This window comes from Mirounga leonina, unplaced genomic scaffold, assembly GCF_011800145.1.
Source record: "Mirounga leonina isolate KUSES-001 unplaced genomic scaffold, KU_Mleo_1.0 Mir_165, whole genome shotgun sequence".
Taxonomy (NCBI): domain Eukaryota; kingdom Metazoa; phylum Chordata; class Mammalia; order Carnivora; family Phocidae; genus Mirounga; species Mirounga leonina.
In genome coordinates, this window is record NW_023270415.1 from 53,268,163 (window position 1) to 53,294,993 (window position 26,831).

The window sequence follows — 26,831 nt, forward strand, 5'->3', positions numbered from 1 at the left end:
AGGTATCCCATATGAAGTGGCGAAATGTGGAAAGTATAAAGAAGAATGTATGTCTTTCCTCCTGTTCTTGAACTTTTTTTCACATGCATGCATTAAAATTCTAAATCAGGGGAGTTATAGGAAATTTCTTAGTTTTATTTTTCATCCCAGAGCCATTCCCACAATTGACCAATATTTTAAGGCCAATATGATTCCCTGGTGATGTGAGTTGTTAATTGAAGATTTTCATTATGGCTGTTAATGGTATGAGAGTAGACCCTATGTCACAGGAAAAGTTTTCCAGAAGTTATTGTTTATGCTACTGTTGCTTTCCTTTTTATTAAAGGATTAAAAATTACATTTATATTTTCAACCATATGAAGCCAATTCTTGCATCCCCATCTATTTTATATCTATGTAGAGAAGTATTAAGGAATGGGGTTGGGATGAGTGATGGGCTGGAAGAAATACATTAGATTCTAACACACAAGGTATCTGAACTAGCATTATGTTAGCCCCCATTAAAATATCACATATGTTCCTTTCTTGATAACTTTCATTTCCTCTTAAAGCTGAAAAAAATAAAATTATGTTAAATGACACTTATATCTTAGATTTTTTCCTAAGGACATTAAGGAGAAATTTCAGAGAAGAAACAGAAGAAAAAAACTTTGTTAGCAGGGTTTATCAGTAGTGTTTTTTATGGGTTAAAGAGGTTTAGTTTTAGGTTAGTATGGGAAGAGATGTGAGAACAGGTGTGATTATAATCTCATCGCATTCCACATCTTCATAGACAGGTTAGTTTAGAGTAGGCAGTTGCTTATTTTATAAACTTAAGAAACCATTTGGGCTTCCTGGATATCTGGCTGAAAATTCAAGACAACTGCCTGCCAATTTTACAATTTTAAAGTAGATGGATTCGTAAATGTGGATAAAAATGCAACAAGTAGAAATTATCTTTGCTTCTTCCAAGATATTATTTTCAAATCTACATCAGGCTTCTATTTAACTATCACCAAGGAAATATTACACAGTTTGCTAGATCATCCTGTACTAAAGCTGAATGATGAATGGAAAAGAAAACAGAACTAGTCCATGAAATGATGACTTCATTACAGTGATTACTTTTAACCATTTAAAGTTTATTTTTATTCATGTGTCAGGTATTGTGCTATGCTTTCACAGCCATTTTCACATTTCATCTTCTTAATAACCCTCTGAGGTAGGTATTATTATCTTCTGCCAAATGAGATTGTCAAGGATGTATGCCAGGTCATGTTATAAACAATTGGTAAAGTCAAAAATCAAGTCAAAATTTTAGGATTCCAAGGAATATTAACTGCAATTGAAAAAGAACAATTTCTTTTTTAGCAGTAACTGTGAGAATGGCATGTCTGTATATCTGTGTCATGTATTTTATTTATTTACACTATTTGTGTGCCTACAATTTCATTTGAGTGTCTATCCCTTAGTGACAATTTCTTCAGAAACAACAGTCTCCTCATAGGTTTGTCCACTGGTAATTCAAAGACGTATTTCAGAAGCTCAGCTATGTGAGTTTTTCAATAGAAAGAGTTTTTATACTTTGTGTAATATGTACCTTTCATCCCCTCAAATTAAAAAAAAATATTTATCTTTTCTAACTAAAAAAAATTGTCTAAGTTAACTCATGTAATTGCTCTAAAGTGATTGTAATCTGAAACTGTAGAGAAGAACTCTCAGAATCAGACGAGTGTACTCTGGTTGAACTTTGGTTTCTCACTTAATTGTGCTTAGCATGCAGCTCAGGTTGATAATCTTGTTTGTGTTGACACTAAAGTATCTACTTACTGATATTATGCTGCCAATTATAACTGTTTTTTAAGTAATAAACCAAATTTAGCTCCTGGTAGTTTAAAAATACTTAACTTTTATCATTAACACGTCTTAAAAAATGGTATCATCAACATCATTTTGGTTTTCATTTCCTAGCATTTTTAGAATGGGAAAACTTTTGTTCAAGATTAATGGTTAAAGGTGGTGTTAGCTATTCACGAATTAAATGAAAACCTGCAAGACCAACTTACATTTAAAAAAATATATAGTGTAAGTGTGACCTCTTACGCCCTAAACTCATACTGAATTGGGCTAGATTAATAATAATCATAAATACCATTTCTGCCTACTCAGTTGTTCCTTAAATTAATATATTAGGTGGTATCATAATTGGGACAACCATATATTAAAATAGATTACTTTTCACAAGTCAGATTATACATGTTGTGTATTTCAAACCAGAGTTAAATGTATTACTCTTTTATTTTCAAAGAATTCTGATGAAGCAAAAAAGACAATGTAAAAAAAGCATAATTCATCTTGAGAGTTTACAATGTATAGAGATCCATAATTCATGAGATTTCTAATTTTTATTCCTGCATATGGAAATTGTTTGATCTATTTTATTGAGAGGCCAGAGTTTAGCTGTGAAATTTACTTGTGAAATTGTTTTATAATAAAAAATAACATGCTTTTACTTTCAGTATTCTATTTGGTGTCCTACTGTAAGAAAAAATGTACTAAAATCAGAATATTAAGGTCTCTTTTTTTTCCTCAGGTCAGCAAGGAAGTTACAATACAAAGCAAAATAAAAATAAGAAGAAAGCAGATTTGTGAAAGCACAAGTCAGATTCAGAAATCTCTCCTTGCCTGAAGCATTACAACAGACACAGCATGAAGGCGGAATCTTTAAGGGAGTCTCCTGTGTCATCACGGGTCTAGATTACATCATCACTGATTTCATCTTTTCCATCTCCTAATTTTAATGTCTCTGCTTTCCCAAAGGCTGCTGTAATTTATCCCATGGGTTCTCAAAATAAGTGACATTTAAAATAGAAACATGACTTCTGTGTTTTCGTTATTGTTTTTGCCATTTGTCGATACCACACCTATTTGCAGAGATAAGTACCTTCTGTTCCAATCCTAATGAAAATGTTCTTTACATATCCACTGTTTTGTCAAGAATTTTTGTGATTTGTAAAATGAAACACTAATAATACATGTGTGGTGCTTTAGTGTAAAACTTAATCAAAATGAATTTTGTTGAATTTATGAGACAAGAGCTATATTCAACATAAATTTGCCAGAAATGTTTTGCGTCATGCGATACTTCAACTATAATTTTATTTTTCTTCTTAGATCAGACTGGAGCAACCCTTCCCCATACATGTTTTAAAGACAAACAAAATTACAGTAGTTCTTACTTCCTAATATGTTTACTCCTTCAGGGATTTACTGGGGAAGAGTAAAAAATTTTGAAGATGATAGTAAGTCCCAGCTGTGAATCATGTGCCAAGATGTTTGGTGACTTTTTTTTTTTCCTTTAAGGACACAGATAATAAGAATAAGAAATCAGGAGTTAGCTATTTGGGAATGTTTCTTTAAAAAAAAATCTAGAATTTCCCACTTTGGAAATAGGTATAGAGTTACCATTTCAAATTATCTATCTGAGAGTAGGAAGGGATTTAAGAAGTTTTCAGCAGTTCTCAAATGTGTCTGCCATGTGGTGCCAATTCAGGTAGAAGCTGTCACTGGTCTCTGGTAAAGAAGTTAAATTTGCTCCAAAAAAGGACTGTTCTTATTGAATCCTATAACTCCTTTGGTGTTAAAATAGCAATTTTAAGATGAAACTATGTAAAGCTAAGTTGTAGTGATTGCTTTTAATGTCCTCACTTAGCAAAATAAAAAGTTGGCAACTTAAATTGACTCCTTTACCTTTTTCCTAGAAATTTTACTGGTTTATAAAACCCCAAATCAGTGAGCATTGATGTAATGGAGCTTCTGCCTTTCCACAAATAATTATTGAGTCTCTGGGGACAAATCAACATCAACACAGATGTTGAATGGAGCTTAGAGTCTAGTGATAGACACAAATGATGATACATAATGATTATAACAGTGGGATAAGTGCTTTTAGGCAGAGGGAATACTGGAGCATATGAGCAGGGTACCTAACCCTGATTGGGGGAAGTCAGGCAAAGATCTTTCTAGAAAAGAGATACAACTATATTGGCTTTGTGAGGAAAGTACCTTTTCAAGGTATCTAGGTTCTTGGAAAATCAAACCAAAGTGTTACTTTATCATCATGGAATCAGAGCAAAGAGCTATTAATTAGAACCTGTTGAGCTTTGATGAAATAATCACGTCCCAGCCAATATAATAGTTCTTTAGCGGGCAGACATTAAATTTCTCTAGAGACGGGGCAGTGGGATAACATTTTTAGGTTAAGAAGTGATATTCTCTTTCTCTGCCCATCTCTCTGAGAATGAAACTTGCCTCACCCTCCTCCAGATCCTGAATTACTGTCTCAGGGAGAGAGTGTGAGGGGAGAAAACTAGGAAGTCAGGAACCTCATCCCTCTGGCTTTGGTTTTCAAAAGTCATCAGAGAGGATATACATAGCTGCCTCTGGAAAAATCACAAGACAATGCTTGGGGAATAAAGCACTGAGGCTGCAGGGGTACTTCCCTTGAGACTGAAATATTGCTCTCATAGGGTTGGGGAATGGAGGCAGGAGTGGTAAGGAAGATGAGCCTCAAGAGGAGCCGACAAAATTCAAGTTTAGAGGCTCCCAGAGAGAGAAGCCTTATTTTCTAGTCAGGGTGTCAAGGAGGTGAGAGCACTAAGAACAAATAAAAGATTGGAAGGTATGCAGAGGGAGGGAACCTCAAATTCCCATGTGATCCAAAAGTAGTTAGGAGAGCCACAGGACCTGGACGCATTTGTGGAGAGAAAGAAGGGCTGTAGTGCTAACTGGAAGACTAGGTGGGCTTCTCAATGTCTTGAGACTACATAAGCATGACTGATATATAACTGGTATGGTTGTACTAGTTGATAAGTTATCAAAGTACTTCACATTCGCTGATAAATAGGCATTTACCCAGAATCACCTACCCTCCCCAAACTAATGAATAATGCCTGGGACAGCAGAGAAGGCTCCAGGATGCTATGTAAGCAATAAGCCAGTGTCTGCCTCCTTTCTGATTTTTTTGGTATATTACTTATCTATTGTTGTATAAAACTGGCAGCTTAAAGCAATATTAAACATTTGTTATCTCACACAGTTTCTGAGAGTCAGGAATTTGGGAACAGCTTAGCTGTGCTGTTCTGGCTAAACGTATCTCATGAGTTTGCAGTCAAAATGTCAGCTGGGTCTGAAGTCTTGTCTGGGGATGGAGGAACAATCTAAGCTGTATCACTCACATGGCTTGCAAGTTGCAGGACACCTCAGTTCCTCACTACCTGGATCTCTGTAAAGCTGCATGATTGTCTTCATGACATGGGAGCTTTCTTCCCCAGAATGAGTGATCTAAGAGAGCAAGGCAGAAGACACAATATCTTTTATGACAGCCTCAAAAGTTGCACTTCATCATTTCTAAAATATCTTATTGATAACACAGGTCACCCATATTCAATGTGGGAGAGACCATACAGGGTGTGTTAACTAGAAGGTGAGAATCGTAAAGGCTACTAACAGTCAGGGACCTTGCCCTATGGTTTGTTCAATATTCTAAACATCACTTTCACGTAAGTCAGGGTAGCCTTGAAAAAGGAGAAGGCAGCAAGGTGGGGACAAATTCCAACCTGAGATTAAATTTTTGTCTTCCTCCAAGAAGGTACCTCAAATAGAAATTGAGTTTTATAAAAATGCAAACTTTGTTCTTGCGCACCTGAATTTGTGCATTGAGATTCATAGCTTCTGTGTCCCGTATAACTGTTCCCTGAAAATAACTGCCAAAGTTTTGTTCACCAATACTCTTTTGTTGCAAGTTTCTTTCTTTAAAAGGTACAATCCTTCAATAACTTTGCTATTCATTTGAGTCTGGGGAGCACTCTGCCTTCTCCCATTAGGTACTGCTTTCATTATTTCATTCTGGCAGACCAGCATCTGGAGCACCTGTAATATCTTTCCAGAAGGGCATCTGTGCAGTACAGCAAATGCTAACTAGGACTGCCTGGCATTCAGTAGGGAGAAGTACAGTTTGACAGCGAGGGTCTTTGGATTTATGCACCATTCATATTTCAGACCTGTAATCAATTTTCTGTTTTGGGGGGAAAGTATTAACGAAATTTGGCCTTGCTTAAGTTTATTAAGAAGCAGTCATCAATGATAGTATGGTAGCTGTCCAGTGAATTATCAAGGGTCATTGTGGGTGCAGTATCTTTGGAATTTTCTAGTACTTCATGGAGATCTTGAGTTATAGAATTTTAGAAATGCTGCCGTTTTTCAGAGTTACACTGTTATTCTTGGAAAGATGTTTAAAAATTCTAAATTACTTGTATGTATTTGGAATCTGACTGAAAAAAGAAAGAAATATGAAATCCTAGGTAATTTATCAATGGTAGTAGCATTAATTCCCTTCACAAGAAAAGAATGAATAATTCCTGATTAGTATCTCATAAAAAAATAAGCAAATTTTCAAGTCTCTGTGGGCTATCTATAATCTACCATGTCTTTTCTTCAATGCAAAGTAAGGACTATTGAACTATTAATCATATACTAGAAGACATTTTGTGAAGTTGAAGTAAAATTTCCATATGTCTAATAGCTATGTTAAATAGCTTTGCAGTCTAGCTAGTATTTCAGGAGACCTACTTCTCAACAAAAATGGAAGATTACACCCAGAATGGAATAATAAAAACAATGCTACTGTGGCAGCTAGCGAGGTGCTCTGTTAGAATTTCCCTTCAAGAAAGAACTTGCGGGGCACCTGGGTGGCTCAGGTGTTAAGCGTCTGCCTTCGGCTCAGGTCATGATCCCAAGGTCCTGGAATCAAGCCCCGCATGGGGCTCCCTGCTCAGCGGGAAGCCTGCTTCTCCCTCTCCCACTCCCCCTGCTTGTGTTCCCTTTCTCGCTGTGTGTTTCCGTCAAATAAATAAATAAAATCTTAAAAAAAACCCCAACAACTTGCTATTCAACTGCAAGGAGTGCAAGTCAGCTGACAGCTTCCAGCTCTTAAAGGCTTCAAAACTCATCTCACCGTCTGAACTGGGGCCATGCTCTTCCAGGCAGCCCCCACACAATGATTGAACATGTGGGGGTTCTAGGGCCTGGCCATTTCTACCCAGTGTAGGACTCCTCTAATGGGTAATCTTTGCTCAGGAGCTTTTCTCATTGAACTGGCTAATACTTTGTCCAATCTAAATCACGGCATGAAGCTCTTTCTGTCCAATCCTGCTTCGGAGGCTCTTTTCTTTCACAGGCATAAAATACGCATCATGGTCTGAAAGCTTTCCCTTCCCAGAGTACCAACATGGCAAAGCTATTTTTTACTAAGATCCTGCTCTGTGAAGGAATATATCATTGTGTGTTTGGGAAAGTTATTCAACCCCTCTGAACTGTTCCTTCATCTGTAAAGTGGGGTTGTTGTTTGAAATAATCTACAAAGAGCAATTTGTGAAGTGCGAGGTATACAGTAAATACTCAATAATTGGTATATAATATTGGGTATTATTATACCACATGCCAGACTCTGTGTGAGAACTTCTGTGTTTATTACTTGTAATCCTTGTTATAATCAGCAAGTATTAATATGCTTATTTGACATAGAAGGAAACTATGATTCAGTGAAGTTAAAATAACTTGCTCAGATTCCTTAATTACATAGCTAGAATGAGCAACTTCGGGTTAAAACCCAGCAAGTTCCGCAGAAGGGAGCAACGTACATGTATGTTGGCAAATAATCCATTGCTGTTACCTCGGAATGTAATGAAACTCTATGCCTTCTATGACATGGTATGTACAGTTTGTAATTAATACAAACTACTTTGGGGACTCGTTTATAACTGTTAAATCTGTACACTTAATCCCACTACATATACGACACCAGAATCTGTCAATGGGCATCTAAGACTAAGCATTTGTCTAAAGGCTTAGAAGAGCAATATATCATGTCACTGCCACTCTCTGATGAGTACTGGTCAGTTATTCTCATTGAATGGCCCTCAATCTGGGTTTGTCTGTGATGTTTTCTCAAGATTAGATTGAGGTTATTTTTAATATTCCATAATCTTGCCATTGCTAGAAAAACTGCATCAACTGAAATCATTCCCCTCTGACTACTGTGGTTCCCACCCCACCCACAGAAATGCTCAAGCCCATTATTAAAAGATGTAAAAGAATCTATAATGGAAACATAATGGCAGAAGGAAGTTAAAATATTTTATTGCTCAGTTTTAAGATAAAGAACCACGATGAGACCTTACACCTGTCAGAATGGTTAAACTCAAAAGACAAGAAATAACAAGTGTTGGAGAGAATGTGAAGAAAAAGGAACCCTTGTACACTGTTGGTGGAAATGTGAATTGGTGCAGCCCCTGTAGGAAACAGTATAGAGGTTCCTCAAAAATATTATATAATTAACCATATGATCCAGTAATTCCACTACTGGGTTTTAACCCAAAGACAGCAAAAACACTGATTCAAAAAGATATATGCACCGCTATGTTTACTGCAGCATTATTTACAATACCCAAAGTATGGAAGCAACCCAAGTGTCCATCCATAGCCAAATGGATAAAGATGATGTGGTATATATGCACAATGAATATTACTAAGCCATAAAAAAGAATGAGATCTTGCCATTCACAACAACATAGATGGACCTAGAGGATATAATGCTAAGTGAAATAAGACAGAGAAAAACAAATGCCGTATGATTTCACTCATATGTGGAATCCAAGAAACAAAGAAAAAAGGAAACAAACAAAAAGACAGACTCTTAAATACAGAGAATAAACAAAGGCATAACTACCAGAGAGGAGGTGGGTAGGGGAAAGGGTGAAATAGATAAAGGGGATTAAGAATATCCTGCTTATGATGAGCACTGAGTAATGTATAGAATTGTTGAATCATTGTATTTGTACATCTGAAACTAATATAACAATATGCTAATTATACTTCAATTAAAAAAATAATTTTAGAGGTGCCTGGGTGGTTCAGTTGGTTAAGTACCTGCCTTCGGCTCAGGTCATGATCTCAGGGTCCTGGGATTGAGCCCCGGGTTGGGCTCCCTGCTCAGTGGGGAGTCTGCTTCTCCCTCTGCCCCTTATCCCGCTCATGCCCTCTTTCAAATAAATAACATCTTAAAAAAAAGAATTTTAACTAAAATTTAAAAAATTATGTTAGATACCTTTAAAAAAAATTTGAGATTGTGGTGTTTCCGCAGGTATGAGATAGAGATGGATGAGGTTGGTAGAATGGATTTAGGGGGTAGGCAGTTTTCTTAGTGGAATTCTGCTGGGAAACCAGTCTTTTTCCCAAACAAATCCATGGGGTTGACTAAGTACGCCTTCCTATGTGCAAAAAATGATATGATTTATGACCTGAAAGGTAAGATGGACACTTTGTGTCCAGTGTTGCTATTGGCATTTAAATGAATTCTAGCAAAGAGTGGTCAGCATGACCATAGAAAGAAAAAGATGACCAGTAAAGGAAATGAACTTGTAGCCTGATGGCAAGGGAAACAAACAAACAAACAAAGATACATCAGAACTACAGGTCTGAATGAACAACTTAAGCCACTTGTGGCTAGAGTGATGCTAACAGATCACAGAAGAGAGACTGGAGAAAAATGAAAATTATATTTGTAACAGAATAACATGTACTTAGAAAAAGTGTCTAAGTTAATATTCAGTATATGTTTTTTTAAAGATTTTATTTATTTGCGAGAGAGAGAGAGTGCATGAGCGGGGTAGAGGGGAGGGCAGAGGGCCAAGGAGAAACAGACTTCCTGCCATGAAATTTTATGGAGCAGGGAGCCCTACACAGGGCTGGATGTGGGGCTCCAACCCAGGACCCTGAGATCACAGCCTGAGCAAAAGGTAAATGCTAACTGACTGAACCACCCAGGTGCCCCAATATTCAGTATATTTGTGTGTGAGCTTACCCATAATGCAATTTATTTATTGTGAATAAATACCTTTTTGAACATTTTTCAAATAAAGAATTCAGTTATAGTTCTACTGTAGAACATGCAGTCTAGATGGGCTCCAGAAACCATTAGGTTACTATAATAGTTCATAGAGACTCCTGGATTTTTAGTACACAAAAAAGGTATTTACAAAACCACATTTTTGCACAAAGACTGCTACATATACACAGATGTATTTGTGTATGAGAACAGAATATGCACTTGGGGGAAATTAAATAAATATCATTTGAAAAAGTGGACTTTTAAGTATGGTTATAAATCTTAAAAAGAAACAGCTATAATTTATTGCTCATGTGGGAGAAATTTTGGGTGTACTCTTTCTGGATGTACTTTCCTTTTCACTGTTACAACTATGGCACAGAGGGGTAATTATCAGTTTGTGAATTCTACTGTGAAAGGACCAAAGTGATCTCACTGGAAATGTTTCCCAGGGACTCTCTCTTGCTTTCTAAAATATAATTGGATGTGAAATGAACTGCTGGCACATTTTAAAACATATACTGCAAATGATGGTAAAGTTGGGAAAACTAGAAGTGCCTAACACTACAGTTGTGCCAGCAAAGGGGGTATAGGCTTTTGTGTTTGGAGGGTGGGACATACTAAATTACATGATCTTTTAAAAATGTAATAAAAAATGTTCAGGAAGGTTCTTAAAACAGCTCCATGTTAATCTGGCTTTTAGTAAATAAAACTCTAAGGAAAACTTCCTTCCAAATGTGAATGTGTCACAGTGAAAATCTATTGACATGGAATGAAGATGAAATAAGTAATATTTTCCCTTAAATGCAAAGGGATTTATGGCTATGATTCACTAATTAGAAACAATAACATGATTTAAAAGCTATAGTAAATTTTATATGAGACTTGTAGTGAGACCAATTTACTTTCATGGATAATTGTCACAGTAAATACAGGTTATAAACTGTTACATAATGTGGAATATTTTAATTCAGTATGATTAAGACAGAACAAAGCAAACAGATTCTAAATAATGATGATGATGTTGGATATTGCAAAATCAATTCAAATGGTATTATGTTGTCTTGTTAAATGATGTCCATTTTATAAATGCCACAAGGTTTATTACATCTAAAAAGTTGCTTTAGTCTTTCATAATGTCTGAAGATATTAATTTAAGTAAACTCTGACCATAAAAAAGAAGCACTCCAAAGGGCTTTGTAGGCCAATATGGCTTGATAAATAAAGCTTATCCCACCTCAAAGATAATGTAGGCTTATTCAAAGTTATTCCTTTCTGACTCTAGTTCATTCTGATGTATTATCATTCTAACTACTCAAACATAAGCTTGTAAAAAAAATGAAAATCATAAGACAGCATCACATTAAAAAAAGCATGTTATAGACCACATTCATATCCAACAAAATGTTAGGCATAAACAATTTAGTACAAATATTAATTTGTAGATGTATGTCACAAATACATATGCCACATACTGTGGTAAGAGGCTGGGAGATGTAAAATGAATTGGTATGGTCCCAAACTCACTATGTTTATAATTTTTAGGAAAATATTAGATATAAAAAGAGAACATCCTACCCATAACCAAGGAGTAGAGTTCAAATGTGCACTACTATGAAATATTACCCTAATAATCACTAATACAAGGTGTTATTTTTTGAGTATCTAATTCACTCATTCAATAAATATTTACCGTATGCCAGGTTTTTCTAGGTTGGATGTTCCAAGGTTAAAATGACAAAGTCCATACTCTCAAGGAATGTATATAACAATGAAAAAATACAGAAAATAAGTAAACAAAAAAAATTAAACTGGTAAGTGTCATAATGATGTAATAGGCATTAACTAGGAGCCACTTGTTATTGGATAGTCAAGAAAGGCCTCCCTATAAGTAGATAGTAGTTTTAGGGGCTCCTGGGTGGCTCAGTCGTTAAGCGTCTGCCTTCAGCTCAGGTCATGATCCCAGGGTCCTGGGATCGAGCCCCACATCGAGCCCCACATCGGGCTCCCTGCTCCGCGGGAAGCCTGCTTCTCCCTCTCCCACTCCCCCTGCTTGTGTTCCCTCTCTCGCTGTATCTCTCTCTGTCAAATAAATAAATAAAATCTTTAAAAAAAATAAGTAGATAATAGTTTTAAATAAAACAGATATAAAAGACAAAAAGAAGACAGCCACTTAAAGATATGGAAAGGAACATTCCAGGAAAAGGGATAAGGGGCAAATGCCACCCAAGGCAGATAGGAGTTTGGAATGTTTGAGGAATACAAAGTAGGCCAGAACGGCTGGGGTCTAGTGAAGAAAGAATGGTAGATGAGGTAAGGGATGTACGAGAGAGCCACACTGAGTGGAGCCCTGTAAACTGTGGTAAAGGGTTTAGAGTATATTTTTATTGCCTGGGGGAGCCATTTGAGAGCCACGAGCAAAGGACTTCTGTAGTCTGATTTTTATTTTATTTTTTTTTAAGACAGTAGGGCTGCTGTATAGAAAATAGATTTTACATAGCAAGAATGAAACTAACACGGTTAAGAGGCTATTACAGTCAGATGAGAGATGGTTGTGGCTTAGACTGAAGTAGTAGCAGTGGAGATGCAAATAGATTTGGGGAAAGTTTTGGAAGTACAATACAGAATTTGCTGACAGACTGCACATAGCAGGTGGGGAATCAACAATACTGCCTAGGATTTTAGTTTGTGCAACTAGGTGGACAGTTTAATCAACTGCAATGGGGAAGGCCAAGTTGGGGGGGTGTGGTGGCAGGAATCCAGAGTTCTGTTTGGGATATGTTAACTTAGAGATGCATATTAGCTATCTAAATGAATATGTCAAGAAAGCAGAATCGGGTCTCAGGGGAGAATTTGGGAGTTATCAGCATATAAGTAGTATTTATAGCCAAAGGACTGGTACCTCCATGGGAGCGTCATGCAGTATCTCTTTTAATATTGATAACAACTCAAAGTAGATATTTTTCTTTTTATATAGATATAACTAGCTTCTTTTTTATAAAAGAGCAACTCTGATGCTCAGAGATACACATTCTGAAAGTCAGCCACCTACTAAACAGTGGAGCCTAGATTCAAATCTGTCTGATAGAGTTCTTGTTCATTCCATTGTTCTACTGAAGCATTAGGATATGTGAATTTCTGAGTGGAAGGTTTTTAATTTTTTTGAATGAAGAGTCTCTACAAGGTGTGTTAAGTTTGGAGAGAATGAGCCTTATTCAGAATCTACACCAAGTTTATAAGTTCAGTAGTCTTTTCTGTCCTTACGGAACTTCTCTGTGGCAGATGCTATTGATAGTTCCTTTTTTTTTTAGTTCTACTCCCTTGCTTTGTGGGATGTGACTCTCTTTTCTCCCTTCTCCTACCTTGATTGCCTCTTCTTCACTGTCCTTTAGCTATGGCTGTAATGTAGGGATTTTTAGCTTTCTTTCCTCACTTTACATATTCTTCCTTTACAATTTTACGTTTCCATTGTTTTAAATACTAAATATATGCATGTGAACCTAAATTTCTTCTACTCCAGACATTTCTCCCTAGGTCTAGTAGATGGGGTCTAATGTTCCTGAAAGCAATTAGCTTGGTGGGAAAGGGCGAGGAAGGAGGCTCCCCCGTGAGGTTACAGAGGAGCGAAGTGCAGGGGCTGGGATGGTCTCATTTGTACATTTATTCAGTATTTCATTTATTTATAAGGACTTACATATTGGCTGGTCTTACGAGTTTTCAAATCTAGAGTGGCAGACTAACCCAGGTTGGCAAGAAAACATTGAGGTGAACATTAATAAGTCCTCGGCCACACAAACGTAATGTGAAAAGGCAGAATCCCGCTTAGTCCCTCCAACAGATTTAAAAAAGTTTTTGGAGTGTAACAGTTTACTTGAACATTCAAAAGAAAATGGGAAGCAAACCCCATTAAGGAAGGAGGAAAGTTGGGGGCAAATAAAGGATTGGAGCACAACGTTACGTTGCAGCAGTGCAGGACGAGAACAAGGTACTATTGGGGGTGGGAAGAGAACGAATACACCTACATAGAAAAAAAAGAAAAACCGAGAGTGGTGCATATTAAAAAACAAAACAAAACAAAACAGCATTTGCTAAAAAAAAAAAAAAAAATCCCTGGCAAAAAGTCACCTCAAAGCAAGCCGACTCCACTTCCCAGCGCTCAGCCACGGCGTCCTCAAAGTCCGTGAAAGTCTGCCGCCGCCCAGCTGACCCCGCCCCTTTCCCCAACAGCCCCTCCGCAGAGCCGTGTGCACGTGCGCAGCGATTCCCGCCCCCTCCGCTCTCTCGACCAATGAAAAATGGTGTCGTAATTCGCCACCTCCCGGTCTCAGGTCACGTGACAGTGTCTCCCCGCCCTCTCATTCCCTGCCTCCAGGTTCTGAGAAGATGGCGAAGGTCTCAGAGCTTTACGATGTCACTTGGGAAGGTAACTGCGGGCGGGGCGGGTGCGGAAAGACCGAAAGCCCTGGGAAGCGGTTCGGCAGTAACTGCTGCCCGTGGCGCCGTGGAGTCTCCGGTCTGTCTTCTGCACTGGAGCTCTCTCTGGACGGGCCGAGCTGAGGTGGTGGCGAAGGGGGAGGTTGAGGCTGACCCCTTCCTTGGCCCGGCCTTCGACTGGAGTCTGCGGTGTTCCCCACCGCTTGTGCTCATCGACAGACTGACCCACGTACTTCTGCGCCAGTACAGTGGCCCAGGGTAGCTTCCATTATAAGGCGGGAGGGCTGTCACACATTTCATGTGGCTGCTGGGCGGCGCGGAGGAGGCGGGATAGTTGCCTGCTGAAGCTTCCCTGCAGCCAAGAAATACACGGTCTATAAGGCCTTTTATTAAGTGCTGTGGAAAGGTTACAACTCTGCAGTAAAGGTCTGTGAAAGACCCATGAACAAATCTGATTTTTCTACGTGCCACTTTACATTTCGTTCTCTCTGCAAAACTGGGTCTCTGAATTCTCCTCTTCAGTATTCGCTGCCCCATTGCCCCTCAAAACACACTTAGACTCGTAACACAACTTTCTTCTCACGTCCTGCCAGTAATTCCTTTTCTGAAAGGGGAAATAACTGGTTATCTTGGGCATATGCATAAGTGTGATGGGCTTGTTTTCCCATCCCACTTTAATCTAAGGTGGAGTGTGTTGTTTAAATCTGGAAGCAGCCAAACTTTGAACCAATTCTGTAAGAGATTGTTCTCCTAAAAACTTTAGTGGGAAGCATGGTTAAGAGAAGAGCCTCGAGTTTCTCTAAGGCATGAAAGTTGTGTAATTGAAATTTCTATTCTCATCATTTAACAGTAGACTTTAATAGCTTATTTGTTTAGTGAATTCCTTCTTCAGATATTTAAACAATGACCTAATAACATGTGGACTGAAAGTTATATTGACCATTTAATGGTGAATGTATCTATCCAGTATTACAAAATTGCAAACATGTATGGGAAAAGGTAAAATTCCTTTATACTTGAACTGAATTCAATAATTTATCATTGGTTTTGTGGCCTCTAGCTCACTGTGAAAAGTATTTCTACCTGCATTTGGGGAATTCATTATATTAAAAGTATTAAATGCTTTGTGCTAGATCCTGGGTATATTAAATTAAGTAACACACAGTCCTTACTTTTAGGGAGTTCACAGTCTAATGAGAGGACAGACCTGTAAAATACATAGTTTTAAAAGGCTTGTGTCAGGATATATTTTTAAGCCAGATGGTAGATATGTGGCTGTTACTTTTAATGCTTTTTAAAAAGTGTTTCAAATATTTCATGCTTTTTAGAAAGTGTTACTTTGAAGGTATGTTCAATATAGGTTTCTTAGATGGTAGGAACAAGTAGATGTGTAACTATCGTACCTATCAGCAGACAAGGTGACTTAACTAGGTAACTTGGACTTTATCCTGTGGGTATTCTAAGGAGGAGTGGATTTAGAATAATGAATATTAGCTACTTCACAAGTATGATTGAACAAAAGAGAGCATGTTAAAGTGCTTTTAAACTATTAAGTGCTTTATAAAAAATATGATCCTGCCCATGTCTCCAGCTTTATCTTAACTATTTTCTCCCTTACTTTATGAGCTGGCTATGCTGACTTTTGTTGAATTCCCCTACTCCTCTGTCTTAGGGCTGGACAGATGCTATTTCTTCCACTAGGAGTGTTTTTCCTTTCTTGCCGTATTCTTGCTACCATTATATATTCTGTTTATCAGAATTTCCCTCAAAGGTCACGAACTTCAGAGAGCCTTCCTTTACCACCCTACCTTAGCCCTCCACTAAAATTTTTTAAAAAGAAAAAAAAACAACAACAAAAGCAACAAAATGTACTCCTGGCCCTTAACTCTGTGTCCTCATACTATTGAAGTACTTATCCAATTTGTTAAGTGTTAAACTTCTGTCTCCTAGAATGGAGGGAGGGACCAGTCGTATCTTGGTCTTGTGCTAGACATTTTGGAGTTGCTCAGTCATTATTTGTTGACTAAGTGAATTGTTAATGGCATTAATAATAAACATTAACAAATTGTCACAAAAGACTATAAGCCATTTTTCTAGTATTGAAAAAATTTCTGTAGTATCTTAGGTAGACTTAGGCAGCTCACTTTATTAATAGGATATAGTTTGCTTATTTTTTTTTTTTTTAAAGATTTTATTTATTTATTTGAGACAGAGAGAATGAGAGAGACAGAGAGCACATGAGAGGGGGGAGGGTCAGAGGGAGAAGCGGGCTCCCTGCGATGCGGGACTCGATCCAGGGACTCGATCCAGGGACTCCAGGATCATGACCTGAGCCGAAGGCAGTCGCTTAACCAACTGAGCCACCCAGGCGCCCTAGTTTGCTTATTTGTAAAATGAAGGTTTCAGACCTTTCCAGAATCAGAGTTCTATTTTAGGGGACTTTTAAAGAGTGATCTAGATTTTTCTTTCAGAAACTTAGAGTAACAAATTTTTAGGATTTTAGAAGGTGATAGAGGACTCTTAGAGATAGTTTTTTGTTTAGATTTTTTTTGGGAGGGCATGTCAGTTGGACCTGTGTCCTTAAGAATTCCATTGAACAGCATCATGAATTAAGGTTGTGGAAATGGCTTGTTCAAAAAGTACTATAATTCTTGTGATAGGAAAATTTATCACGTTTATAAAAGACCCATATAGTAAGTCTAACACTTACGATCTTTTGGGCTCTATAAAAAAAGTAGAATATATGGTTTACTTATTCAACCGGTTGAAAATTAATGTTTGTTAGAGGAGTTACTACTTAGGAGTTTGGAGGTAGGAAAGAGAGTTGTAAGAAGGGTATAGCCAAATTTCTCAAAAATAGGATATTTGGCCAGGATATGGATAGGATGTCTAGCACAATGCCTGGCTTGAAATAGGCACTAAATGAATATTTGTTGGAAAAATAATTATTAAAGTACTTATTGTCTCTACTTTCTCTTTATTCAGTCATCCAAACAACATAATTTGGTTTCCATGCCCTCTCATTCCAGTAAGGTTTCTAGGGAAACCTAATGCCAGGTCTAATGTGGTTTTTTTTACCACTATATTAGTTGTTACAGATCACACCGTGAAACATTCTTTCCTTGGTTTCATAATAACATTATGGGTCTCCTCTTACTTTTCAGACCTTTCCTTTTTGAGTTTTCTATATCCATTTGCTCCTTGATTTTTAGTGTCCCTAATGGTTCTTTTCTTAGCATTCTACTTAATCTGTTATTGGTGGTTATTAAACCTGAGATCAATAGAATCCTGACTGATGGAGGGGTAAGTTTTATGTGGTCTTTGAATTCCCTGAAATTGTATGTAAAATTGAATGTATGTAAACATGTACATCTTTCTGGGAAAAGAGGGTTCAAAGGTCTCATCAGATTCAAAGAGTCTAAAATTAAAAGGTTAAATGCCTTCTGTGGGTGATCTCATTCACACCTAGCTTTAACTATTAGCCTATATACTAAATAACATGTTAATTAAATACGTATCTGGAGTACTTTGCACTAAGCACTGTTCTAGTTCCTGAGGATACAGTGCTAAACAAGACAGGCAGGATCCCAGATCTCATGGAACATACCCTGAGATTTCACTTCTAAGCTAAAGATACATTCTTATGGATATGTATATGTTTTGTGAAGGTAATTTTTTCAAGGTAAGAGCTAGGTTGGCGCCTTGAATGCTAGCCTAATTTGGGTTCAGCATATGGGCAAAGGGTACAGTGTTATGGATGAGATCTGTAAAACACTAAATAATTTATATTCCCAAGGCACTTACTCCTCTTTTAAAATAAACTGGGTAGCCCAGTTGATTAAGTGTCTGACTCTTGGTTTTGGCTCAGGTTGTGATCTCAGGGTCGTGAGATTGAGCCTCAGGTCAGCTTCTGTGCTCAGTGCAGAGTCTGCTTGGGTTTTTCTCTACATCTCCCTCAGCCCCTCTCCTCTAAATGCACTCTCTCTCTCAAATAAATAAATAAGTCTTTTTTTTTTTTTTTTGTAAGATTTTATTTATTTGAGAGAGAGAGTGCACAAGAGGGGGTAGGGTCAGAGGGAGAAGCAGGCTTCCAAATGAGCAGGGAGCCTGATGTGAGACTCAATCCTGATACTCCAGGATCATGACCTGAGCTGAAGGCAGTTGCTTAACCAACTGAGCCACTCAGGTGCCCATAAATAAATCTTTAAGATAAAATAAAATAATCTGCTAGGTTGAAAGTGAACGTGGATTTAAGACTGTAAGTGAACCATGGTATAGGGGATAGAGTTTGAATGAGTTTTGAGAACCCATGCTGTGGATCTAAAGATAACATATGTTGTGATGTGATAAGGGGTGTGTATTTGTTTTTTTGTCGCTAGTTCCTGTCACAGAGCTCCTAAACCCTTGAAATTTCCTGAATGATAGGGTTGATAGGAACAGTTTTTGTTATATTTAGTCTTTTTTTCTGGGTTTCTGACACAAGAGCCTCTAAGACCTTTGGAGTTTCTAGAATTGTAAGAGTATCTTTTTGTCTACTAATGAGATGATTGGAGGCTGGTTGCTTCCGGTTGGGGGGTGGTTATCCAAAAGACCAGGGCAAGATTAAAAGGTTGGAATTTTAGTCTCATTCCTTGACTTCCTGGGAGGGGAGATCATCTGGAGATCAATCATGCCGGTGGAATGAAATCCCCATAATCCCCTTAAGCAATGGTGTTTGGAGAGCTTCCAGGTTGCTAAGCACATCAAGGTACTGGGATGGTGACTCGCTTAGAGAGAACATGGAAGTTCCTCTGCTTCCCTTCCCCCCCCCCCTTTACCCTATGTAGCTCTTCCATTTGACTGTTCCTGAGTTGTATTTTTTATAATAAATCCATAATAATAAGTGAAGCACTTATCTGAGTTCCTTGAGGCATTCTTGCAAACCTAAGGAGGTGGTTGTGAGAACCCCAGACTTTTTTTTTTTTAAGATTTTATTTATTTATTTGAGAGAGAGAGATCACAGAGGCAGAGGGAGAGGGAGAAGCAGACTCGCCGCTGAGCAGAGAGCCTGATGCGGAGCTTGATCGCAGGACCCTGAGATGACCTGAGCCAAAGGCAGATGCTTAACCGACTGAGCCACCCAGGCACCCGAACCCCAGACTTTATAGACAGTTGGTCAGAAATATTGGTGGCCCTGACTTGTGATTGCTGTCTAAAGTGGGGGCAGTTTTGTGGGACTGAGCCCTTAACCTGTGGGGTATGAATGACCTTTTTTTTTTTGTCCATTTCCTCTTCAACCTTGTAAGATTCAGTTCAAGGTTATTTCCTCTGTGGAGTAAGAGTCAAGCTGATTTCTAGTTGTCAGTAGAAGGAATTAACTGTGTGTTAATTTGATTTTCTCAGATCATTTAGGATCTGTTTTTGTCTTGGATTTTTGTTTTTTTGTTTGTTTGTTTGTTTTAGACTTTGAGCTATAGGGACTCAGATAATGCATACGAAAGTGTGAAAATCCGTTGTGCTTCTTCTATACTTTTTCTCTAGGGGCCTAGCATATTGTTTATTTAACTCATGTGTTCAACAACAATTTAACTGTTTAAATCTATTCTATATCTGTGTCTGTAGAAGGAAGAAGTTGGTACTTCAGATGAATAAATATGTTAGATTTTCAGAGGTAGGAGTAAGAAAGCATCTATGTGATTGGCGAATTGGACATTTCATTCTACCATAACTATATGAAAAAGATCTTTACTGGATTAGGTACTCTTTCTTTTTCCTTGTTATTATTCCTGCTGTCAATATGCTGTTCATTAAAATTCCTGTTTCCTCTTGTTTTATAATATGCAAAGTGGTTCTTGTGACTTGTTTGCTAGTGCTTTTTACCTTACTCTACATTTTTATTATTGTATATATAATTGAAAGATTTCCTTTGTTCTGAATCTGTCACTGTTTATTTTCTTGCATGGTTGTGTATCTTTATACATTATATATACTTTTGTAATGTTATTAAGGAAGTTTTGTGATGACTGTCCTTTCAATGCTGATTGCCTAATATGATCCCCTGATTATGAAATTTTACATTGTTGAGTGAGTAGGAGCTTCAGGAGTACTTTGGATTTTTGAGATTTCTATGTATAATTTTATGTGTTTTTTTTTTTTTCCTGGGAAAATTATCTCTAGCTTTTATCAGTTTCTGAGAGTTGTCTGTAACTTCAAAAAAGTGAAGATCCATAGTTGCTTAAAGGATTAGAGGATCTTTGTGGCGGACCAATGCCATTCATTACTTTTGTAGTTGTAACATCAGTTGTAAGGTCTTTAATCTTCTAAAGGATCTGTTGCTCTTGTTAAATTGGTTTTCTGCTTTATGAATTTTGACATACCATAGACTTATATTAGTGTGACTTTATTTTCTCTACCTGAGAAGTTGATTTCAACTTCCTTACCAATTTTTTGATACTGATCAAATATATATGTAATAACAAACTTTATTTTTTCAGAAATGCGAGATAAAATGAGAAAATGGAGAGAAGAAAACTCACGAAACAGTGAGCAAATTGTGGAAGTTGGAGAGGAATTAATTAATGAATATGCTTCTAAGCTTGGAGATGATAGTAAGTTCGTTATTCATGCTTGGCTTGTGTTCTGTTTTGGTTTTTAGTTTTTTTTTTTTTTTAAAGCATCTTTTTATTATGTTTTTCCTGCTGTTTATATCAATTTATGGTTTGTCCTTTTTTAAAAAAATCTTCTCAGGATGTCTAATGATGCATTATTTTGAGAAGGATTTCTAATTGCTGGTTGTAGTGAAGCAATCAAATAGGTATTTTTCTTTTAAAGCTCACAAGGCTATTGTCCTGGTCTGATCAAAATGTATTTCATAAAGAATTTTTTAGAAGAACAAAGGTATTAAATAATAGTAGATTTTTTTAAACTTATAAGATTAAAATATTTTACATTATTGAAAGCACATAAGGATGCTTTCTTAATTCTAGATATATAATAAATCAATTTTCAGTTGCAAGTAACGTTCTCTAAGATATCAGAAACAAGAAGAATAATTTCTTTTGGGAGATTTTTACTTAAATTCATTTTTTTTCTCTCTCTGTGTCTAGTTTGGATCATATATGAGCAAGTGATGATTGCAGCCCTAGACTATGGTCGAGATGACTTGGCATTGGTAGGTATTTAAACTAATTATATTTTATTTTATTTTAAATTTGCTACATGAATTATAAGTAGCTAAAATTTTGTACATGGCTTGTATTTGAATGCTTTTATAGGTCGTTTTCAGTGCTACTCTTAAGAATAGGAGAGACTAACTAGGTACTTTGGGACAGGGAATGTTCTTAAATCTTTTTAATAATCTTGGGAAGTATTTAGTATTCCAGTTTTTACTGAAGAGGTTAAATTAGTTGGTGAAGGTTATCTAGTTAAGAGGTAAATTATGCTATTACAGAGTTTAAAATAAGAAGTATATAGTTTAAAACAAGTTTATCTTTTGGCTTGTTGAATGACTTTCATAACAGAGAGTCACTGACTTATGATTTGACTTAGGATTTTTCAACTTTATGATGGTGTGAAAGTATTACACATTCAGTAGAAACTATACTTTGAATTTTGATCTTTTCCCAGGCTAATGGTAGGTGGTATGATACTTTCTCATGATGCTGGGCAGTGGCAGTGGGCTGTACCTCCCAGTCAGCCATGTGATCAGAAGGGTAAACAACTGATAAACTTATTACCATTCTATACCCATACAACCATTCTGTTTTTCACTTTCAGTGCAGTATTTAGTAAATTACATGAGATAGTCGATACTTTATTGTAAAATAGGCTTTGTGTTAGATGATTTTGCCCAACTATAGGCTAAAGTAAGTGTTCTGAGCATGTGTAAGGTGTGCTAGGCTAAGCTATGCTGTTCAGTAGATTAGGTGTATTTTTTTTTTTTTTTTAAGATTTTATTTATTTATTTGAGAGAGAGAGAATGATAGAGAACACATGAGAGGGGATAGGGTCAGAGGGCAAAGCAGACTCCCTGCCGAGCAGGGAGCCCAATGCGGGATGCGATCCAGGGACTCCAGAATCATGACCTGAGCCGAAGGCAGTCGCTTAACCAACTGAGCCACCCAGGCGCCCAGTAGATTAGATGTATTAAATGCATTTTTGACTTTCAATATTTTGAACTTACCATGGATTTATTGGGATGTAACCCTATCGTAAGTGGAAGATCTATACATAATGTTAAATACTCTTTTGCAGTGTTGTAAATGTATCTCTTAAATTATTAGAAAATCTAACACGTGTAGGATATGACTTAAAATATTAATACTGCTTTTAAAATAAAAGAATGATAATAGCTATATTTTTGAACACTTGTGATAGGCCCTGTGCTAATTGCTTTATATCATACTTTATTTAATCTTAACAGTTATTTCTTAATTTGATTTTTGCTTGACCCTATCATTATACTCATTTCATAAATCAAAAAGTGGAGGTTTTGGCTTTTTTGTTCTATTTTATAATCCTGAGTTCTTAAGTACTACTTTATGCTACTTCCTCATTTAAGCCACAAAGAAAGTACATGCAAACAGAAAGTAGAAATACCAGAGAATATATGCATCTCTGAAATAGCATTGTTTTTTTCCAAGGTAATTAATTATGTTATGTTGGCTATACATCTAATTTCAGTGGAGCTGCTAGTAGTAAAAAAAATATTCCGTAAAACCTTTTAGATTACCTTCAGAACCTATGAGTGTCTATTTATTTATTTATTTATTTATTTATCTATCTATCTATTTAAGGGGGGAGAGTTAGGGGGCGAGGGAGAGAGAGAATCTCAAGCAGGCTCTATGCTCAGTGCAGAGCCCAACCTGGGGCTCGATCCCATGACCGTGAGATCATGACCTGACCTGAAATTAAGAGTTGGACACTTAACCAACTGAACCCTGAAATAGTCTTTTAAATATTTACAGAGGTGGCAGCTTACATCTTAAGGGAAATATTGAGTTGTTTTTTAAGTAGCCAAATGCCATTTGATAAAGTAGGAGAATCAAATTAGATAATGTTGATAACCAAAGCAGGAGATCAAATTAAATGGTAGCTTTTTTTGTAACACAGTATTTTTTTTAATGTTCAGAATTCCTACACAGCTTAATTGACCAAACAGTATGAGTTTTGTGTGGTGTCAAAGAAATAAGCGAACATCATCTTCAGTTTTGACTAACTTGAATATTTTTCTTAGTGTGGCAGATTTTTAGCCACATTCTTGAAAGCTATACTTCCAGATCATGTTATAACTTACTTTCTTATTAACTAATAGTTTCTTCACTAGTGAAAGGTATTTTTTTGGTCACTTTTGCTTTGGGGCACTAGAATGGACCATTTTTATAATCCTTAATACTTCTAGTGCTTCCAAGACTCTTAAAATCCTCATATGTTGCTGAGAACATAGTTGGTGCTCAAAATACTTGATTATTTATTTATTGAAGTTGATGGGTGAATTATGGATATCTCCCAAAGGAGATTGGTACTCTCCAGATTTGGTGTCTGTGTTTTATGACCCCAAATCATGGTATGTGTACTGACAAAATGATTGGTTAATACATGAGGGCATGTATTAACAGGGCAAATAGTGTTATAGTATTTGCAGGACTTGGGAGTACTGTCAAAGAGCTTAATTTTTTCAAGAGAATGCTTAGATAATAGAAACTAAAAGCCAGGAAGTTGTTATAAACGTTTAAGTTGGGCCTAACACGTTATGGAAGCAATTGTGAAGGAGGAGTAATATGGCGGTATCTGAAGAGTTATTAGTGTATCCCATGACCTGCTTATTTTCCCAGTTAAGAGTATAATCAGTTTCTGAGAACTGATTGTTGCTCCCACTGTAATTTCAGAGTTCTTCTTTTACCCCATTATTCATTACCAGTTAATTTCACTTCATGTTGTTAGAGCACACTAATGAAGTGATTTAAGAAGACTATATAGGCCATTCCTTGTAGCCCGTCTAGTGTATGTAATGTAATGTACTTACTACTCTTTAAGTCTTTTTTACCGATTATTTTTTCAGTTTTGTCTTCAGGAGTTGAGAAGACAGTTCCCTGGCAGTCACAGAGTCAAAAGACTAACTGGCATGAGATTTGAAGCCATGGAAAGGTAACTGAATCTAAAAACGGTATGATCCCATTTTAAAATGGCAAGCATGGGGTCTAGATACAGGTCCTCCTGCCTCCATGACGACATCATTAATCGTGCAAGATCTTTTGCTACTGAGCTCCAGAATAGTGTCAGAGTGCTTTTCAGCCTAAATCTTGCCCGTTACTCCCAATAAATAGGATTTGACACAGGAGTGCAATTCATTTACCATCTCTGGCCTAGTGAAATGGGATTGTGTTTTGGAGTAAGGGTTGGTTTTAAATCCTGTTTCTAGGATTTATTAGTTGTATATCTGGCACATTATATAACTTATTTAAGCCTTTTAGCCTTATTCCTCTGCAAAATGAGAGTACTACCAATTTATCAGGGTTGTTTTGGGAATTAGTAATGACATATGTGTAGTACCCTTTCAGGTATTTGAGGTATAGAAGTTACTTATTTTTTTAAAGAGATATAATTGACATTGTATTAGTTTCAGGTGTATGACATCATGATCTGATATTTGTGTATATTGTGAAATGATTACCACAGTAAGTTTAGTTAATATCCATCACCATACATTGTTATACTTTTTTTTTTCTTAGGAGAACTTTTAAGATTTACTCTCTCAGCAACTTTCACTTACACAACACAGTATTGTTAACTATAGTGACTATGCCGTACATTATATTCCCAGGACTTATTTTATAACTGGAGATTTGTACCTTTTGAGCACTGTTACCTATTTTGCCCACCCCCGCTGCCCACCTCTGGCAGCCACTAATCTGTTCTCTGTGTCTGTGAGTTTGTGTTCTTTTTGATTCCACATGTCAGTGAGATCATGTAGTATTTGTCTTTCTCTGTTTGACTGTTACATTTAGCATATGCCCTCAAGGTCCATCCAAGTTGTCATAAATGAAAGAATTTCTTTCTCTTTTATGGCTGAATAATATTCCATTATGTCAGACTTCTTTATCTACTCATCTGTCAATGGGCACTTAGGTTGTTTCCATGTATTGGTTATTGCAAATAATGCTGCAATGAACGTGAGGTTGGAAATATCTTTTCAAGATAGTGATTTTGTTTCCTTTGGTTAAATACCCAGAAGTGGAATTGCTGGATCAAATGGTAGTTCTGTTTTGAATTTTTTTAGGGGACCTCCATACTGTTTTTCTTGGTGTCTATGCCAGTTTACATTCCCATCAACAGTGCACAAGGGTTTCCTTTTCTCTGAATCTTTGCCAACACTTGTTATGTCTTGTCTTTTTGATAATAGCCATTCTAATATGTGTGAGGTAGTAGCTCATTGTGGTTTTGATTTTCATTTCCCTGTTGATTAGTGATGTCGAACACCTTTTCATGTACCTGTTTGCCATGTACCTGTATGTCTGCCTTGGTTGTCTTTTCATTTTGTTGAATGTTTTCTTTGTTGTACAGAAGCTTTTGAGTTTGATGTAGTCCCACTTCTTTAGTTTTGCTCTTGTTGGCTTTTGCTTTTGGTGTCAAATCTAAAAAATCATCACCGAGACTGACATCGGAGAGCTTACTGCTTATGTTTTCTTCTAGGAATTTTGCTATTTCAGGTCTTAATGTTGATGTCTTTAATCAATTTCGAGTTGATTTTTATGTGTGGTGTAAAGGTAGTGGTCCAGTTTTATTTTTTTGCATGTGGCTGTCCAGTTTTCCCAACACCATTTATTGAAGAAACTATCCTTCTCCCATTGTATATTTTTAGCTTCTGTTTTGTAAATCAGTTGGCCATGCATGTGTGGGTTTGTTTCTGGATTTTCTGTTGTTACATTAATTTATGTGTTACATTAATTTATGTTGTTATGCCAATACCATAATGTTTTGATTCCTATACCTTTGTGATATAGTTTGAAATCAGGAAGTATGATGTCTCCAGCTTTGTTCTGATTGCTCAGGATGGCTTTGGAGATTCAGGGTGTTTTGTGGTTCCACGCAAATTTTGGGATTATTCTAGTCCTGTGGGAAATGCCGTTGGAATTTTGATAGGGATTGCACAGAATCATTACATTACTTTAGGTAGTATGACAATTTTACCAGTATTTTTCCAATCCATGAGCATGGATATCTTTTGATTTTCTCAGTTTCTTTCATCAGTGTTTTAATTTGGTGTTTTAGGTTAAGACAGAGTTAACTTGTACGTCATAGTAGCTTTTAGTAAGCAGAATGTATTGATACAATTTTTCTTAATCCCTTTATTCCTTAGTTTATGTGTTTGTGTATATATACAGTTTAATCCCATTAGACTGTCTCTGTAAGCAAGTGAAGGGCATAGATAAAGAAAAATAAATAAAATAGTATTATTTTAGGTTAGCAGAAAGTAATTTTGAATCAAAGGACA

At 36.7% G+C, this 26,831-nt stretch overlaps 1 protein-coding gene and 1 long non-coding RNA gene across 5 annotated transcripts in view; one reads left to right on the plus strand and one right to left on the minus strand.

The window, feature by feature from the left end:
- LOC118015123 overlaps window positions 1–14,106 on the minus strand; it is a 157,517-nt gene extending 143,411 nt beyond the window's left edge. Inside the window, exon 1 of the long non-coding RNA XR_004680537.1 lies at window positions 14,051–14,106. This is a non-coding gene — a long non-coding RNA (uncharacterized LOC118015123). The remainder of the gene's footprint in view (window positions 1–14,050) is intronic.
- Window positions 14,107–14,248: 142 nt separating this feature from the next.
- The window catches only part of EMC2 (ER membrane protein complex subunit 2), a 54,336-nt gene continuing 41,753 nt past the window's right edge, over window positions 14,249–26,831 (plus strand). For 3 of the 4 annotated variants that reach the window (XM_035011759.1, XM_035011758.1, XM_035011757.1), the window contains exons 1-4: window positions 14,249–14,348; window positions 20,833–20,946; window positions 21,445–21,509; window positions 24,399–24,484. In XM_035011759.1, the coding sequence (XP_034867650.1) occupies window positions 14,309–14,348; window positions 20,833–20,946; window positions 21,445–21,509; window positions 24,399–24,484 (305 nt within the window). In that variant the 5' untranslated portion in view covers window positions 14,249–14,308. Of the gene's footprint in view, window positions 14,349–19,960; window positions 20,096–20,832; window positions 20,947–21,444; window positions 21,510–24,398; window positions 24,485–26,831 lie in introns of those variants that run through there. The other variant, XM_035011760.1, reaches the window with a different exon arrangement.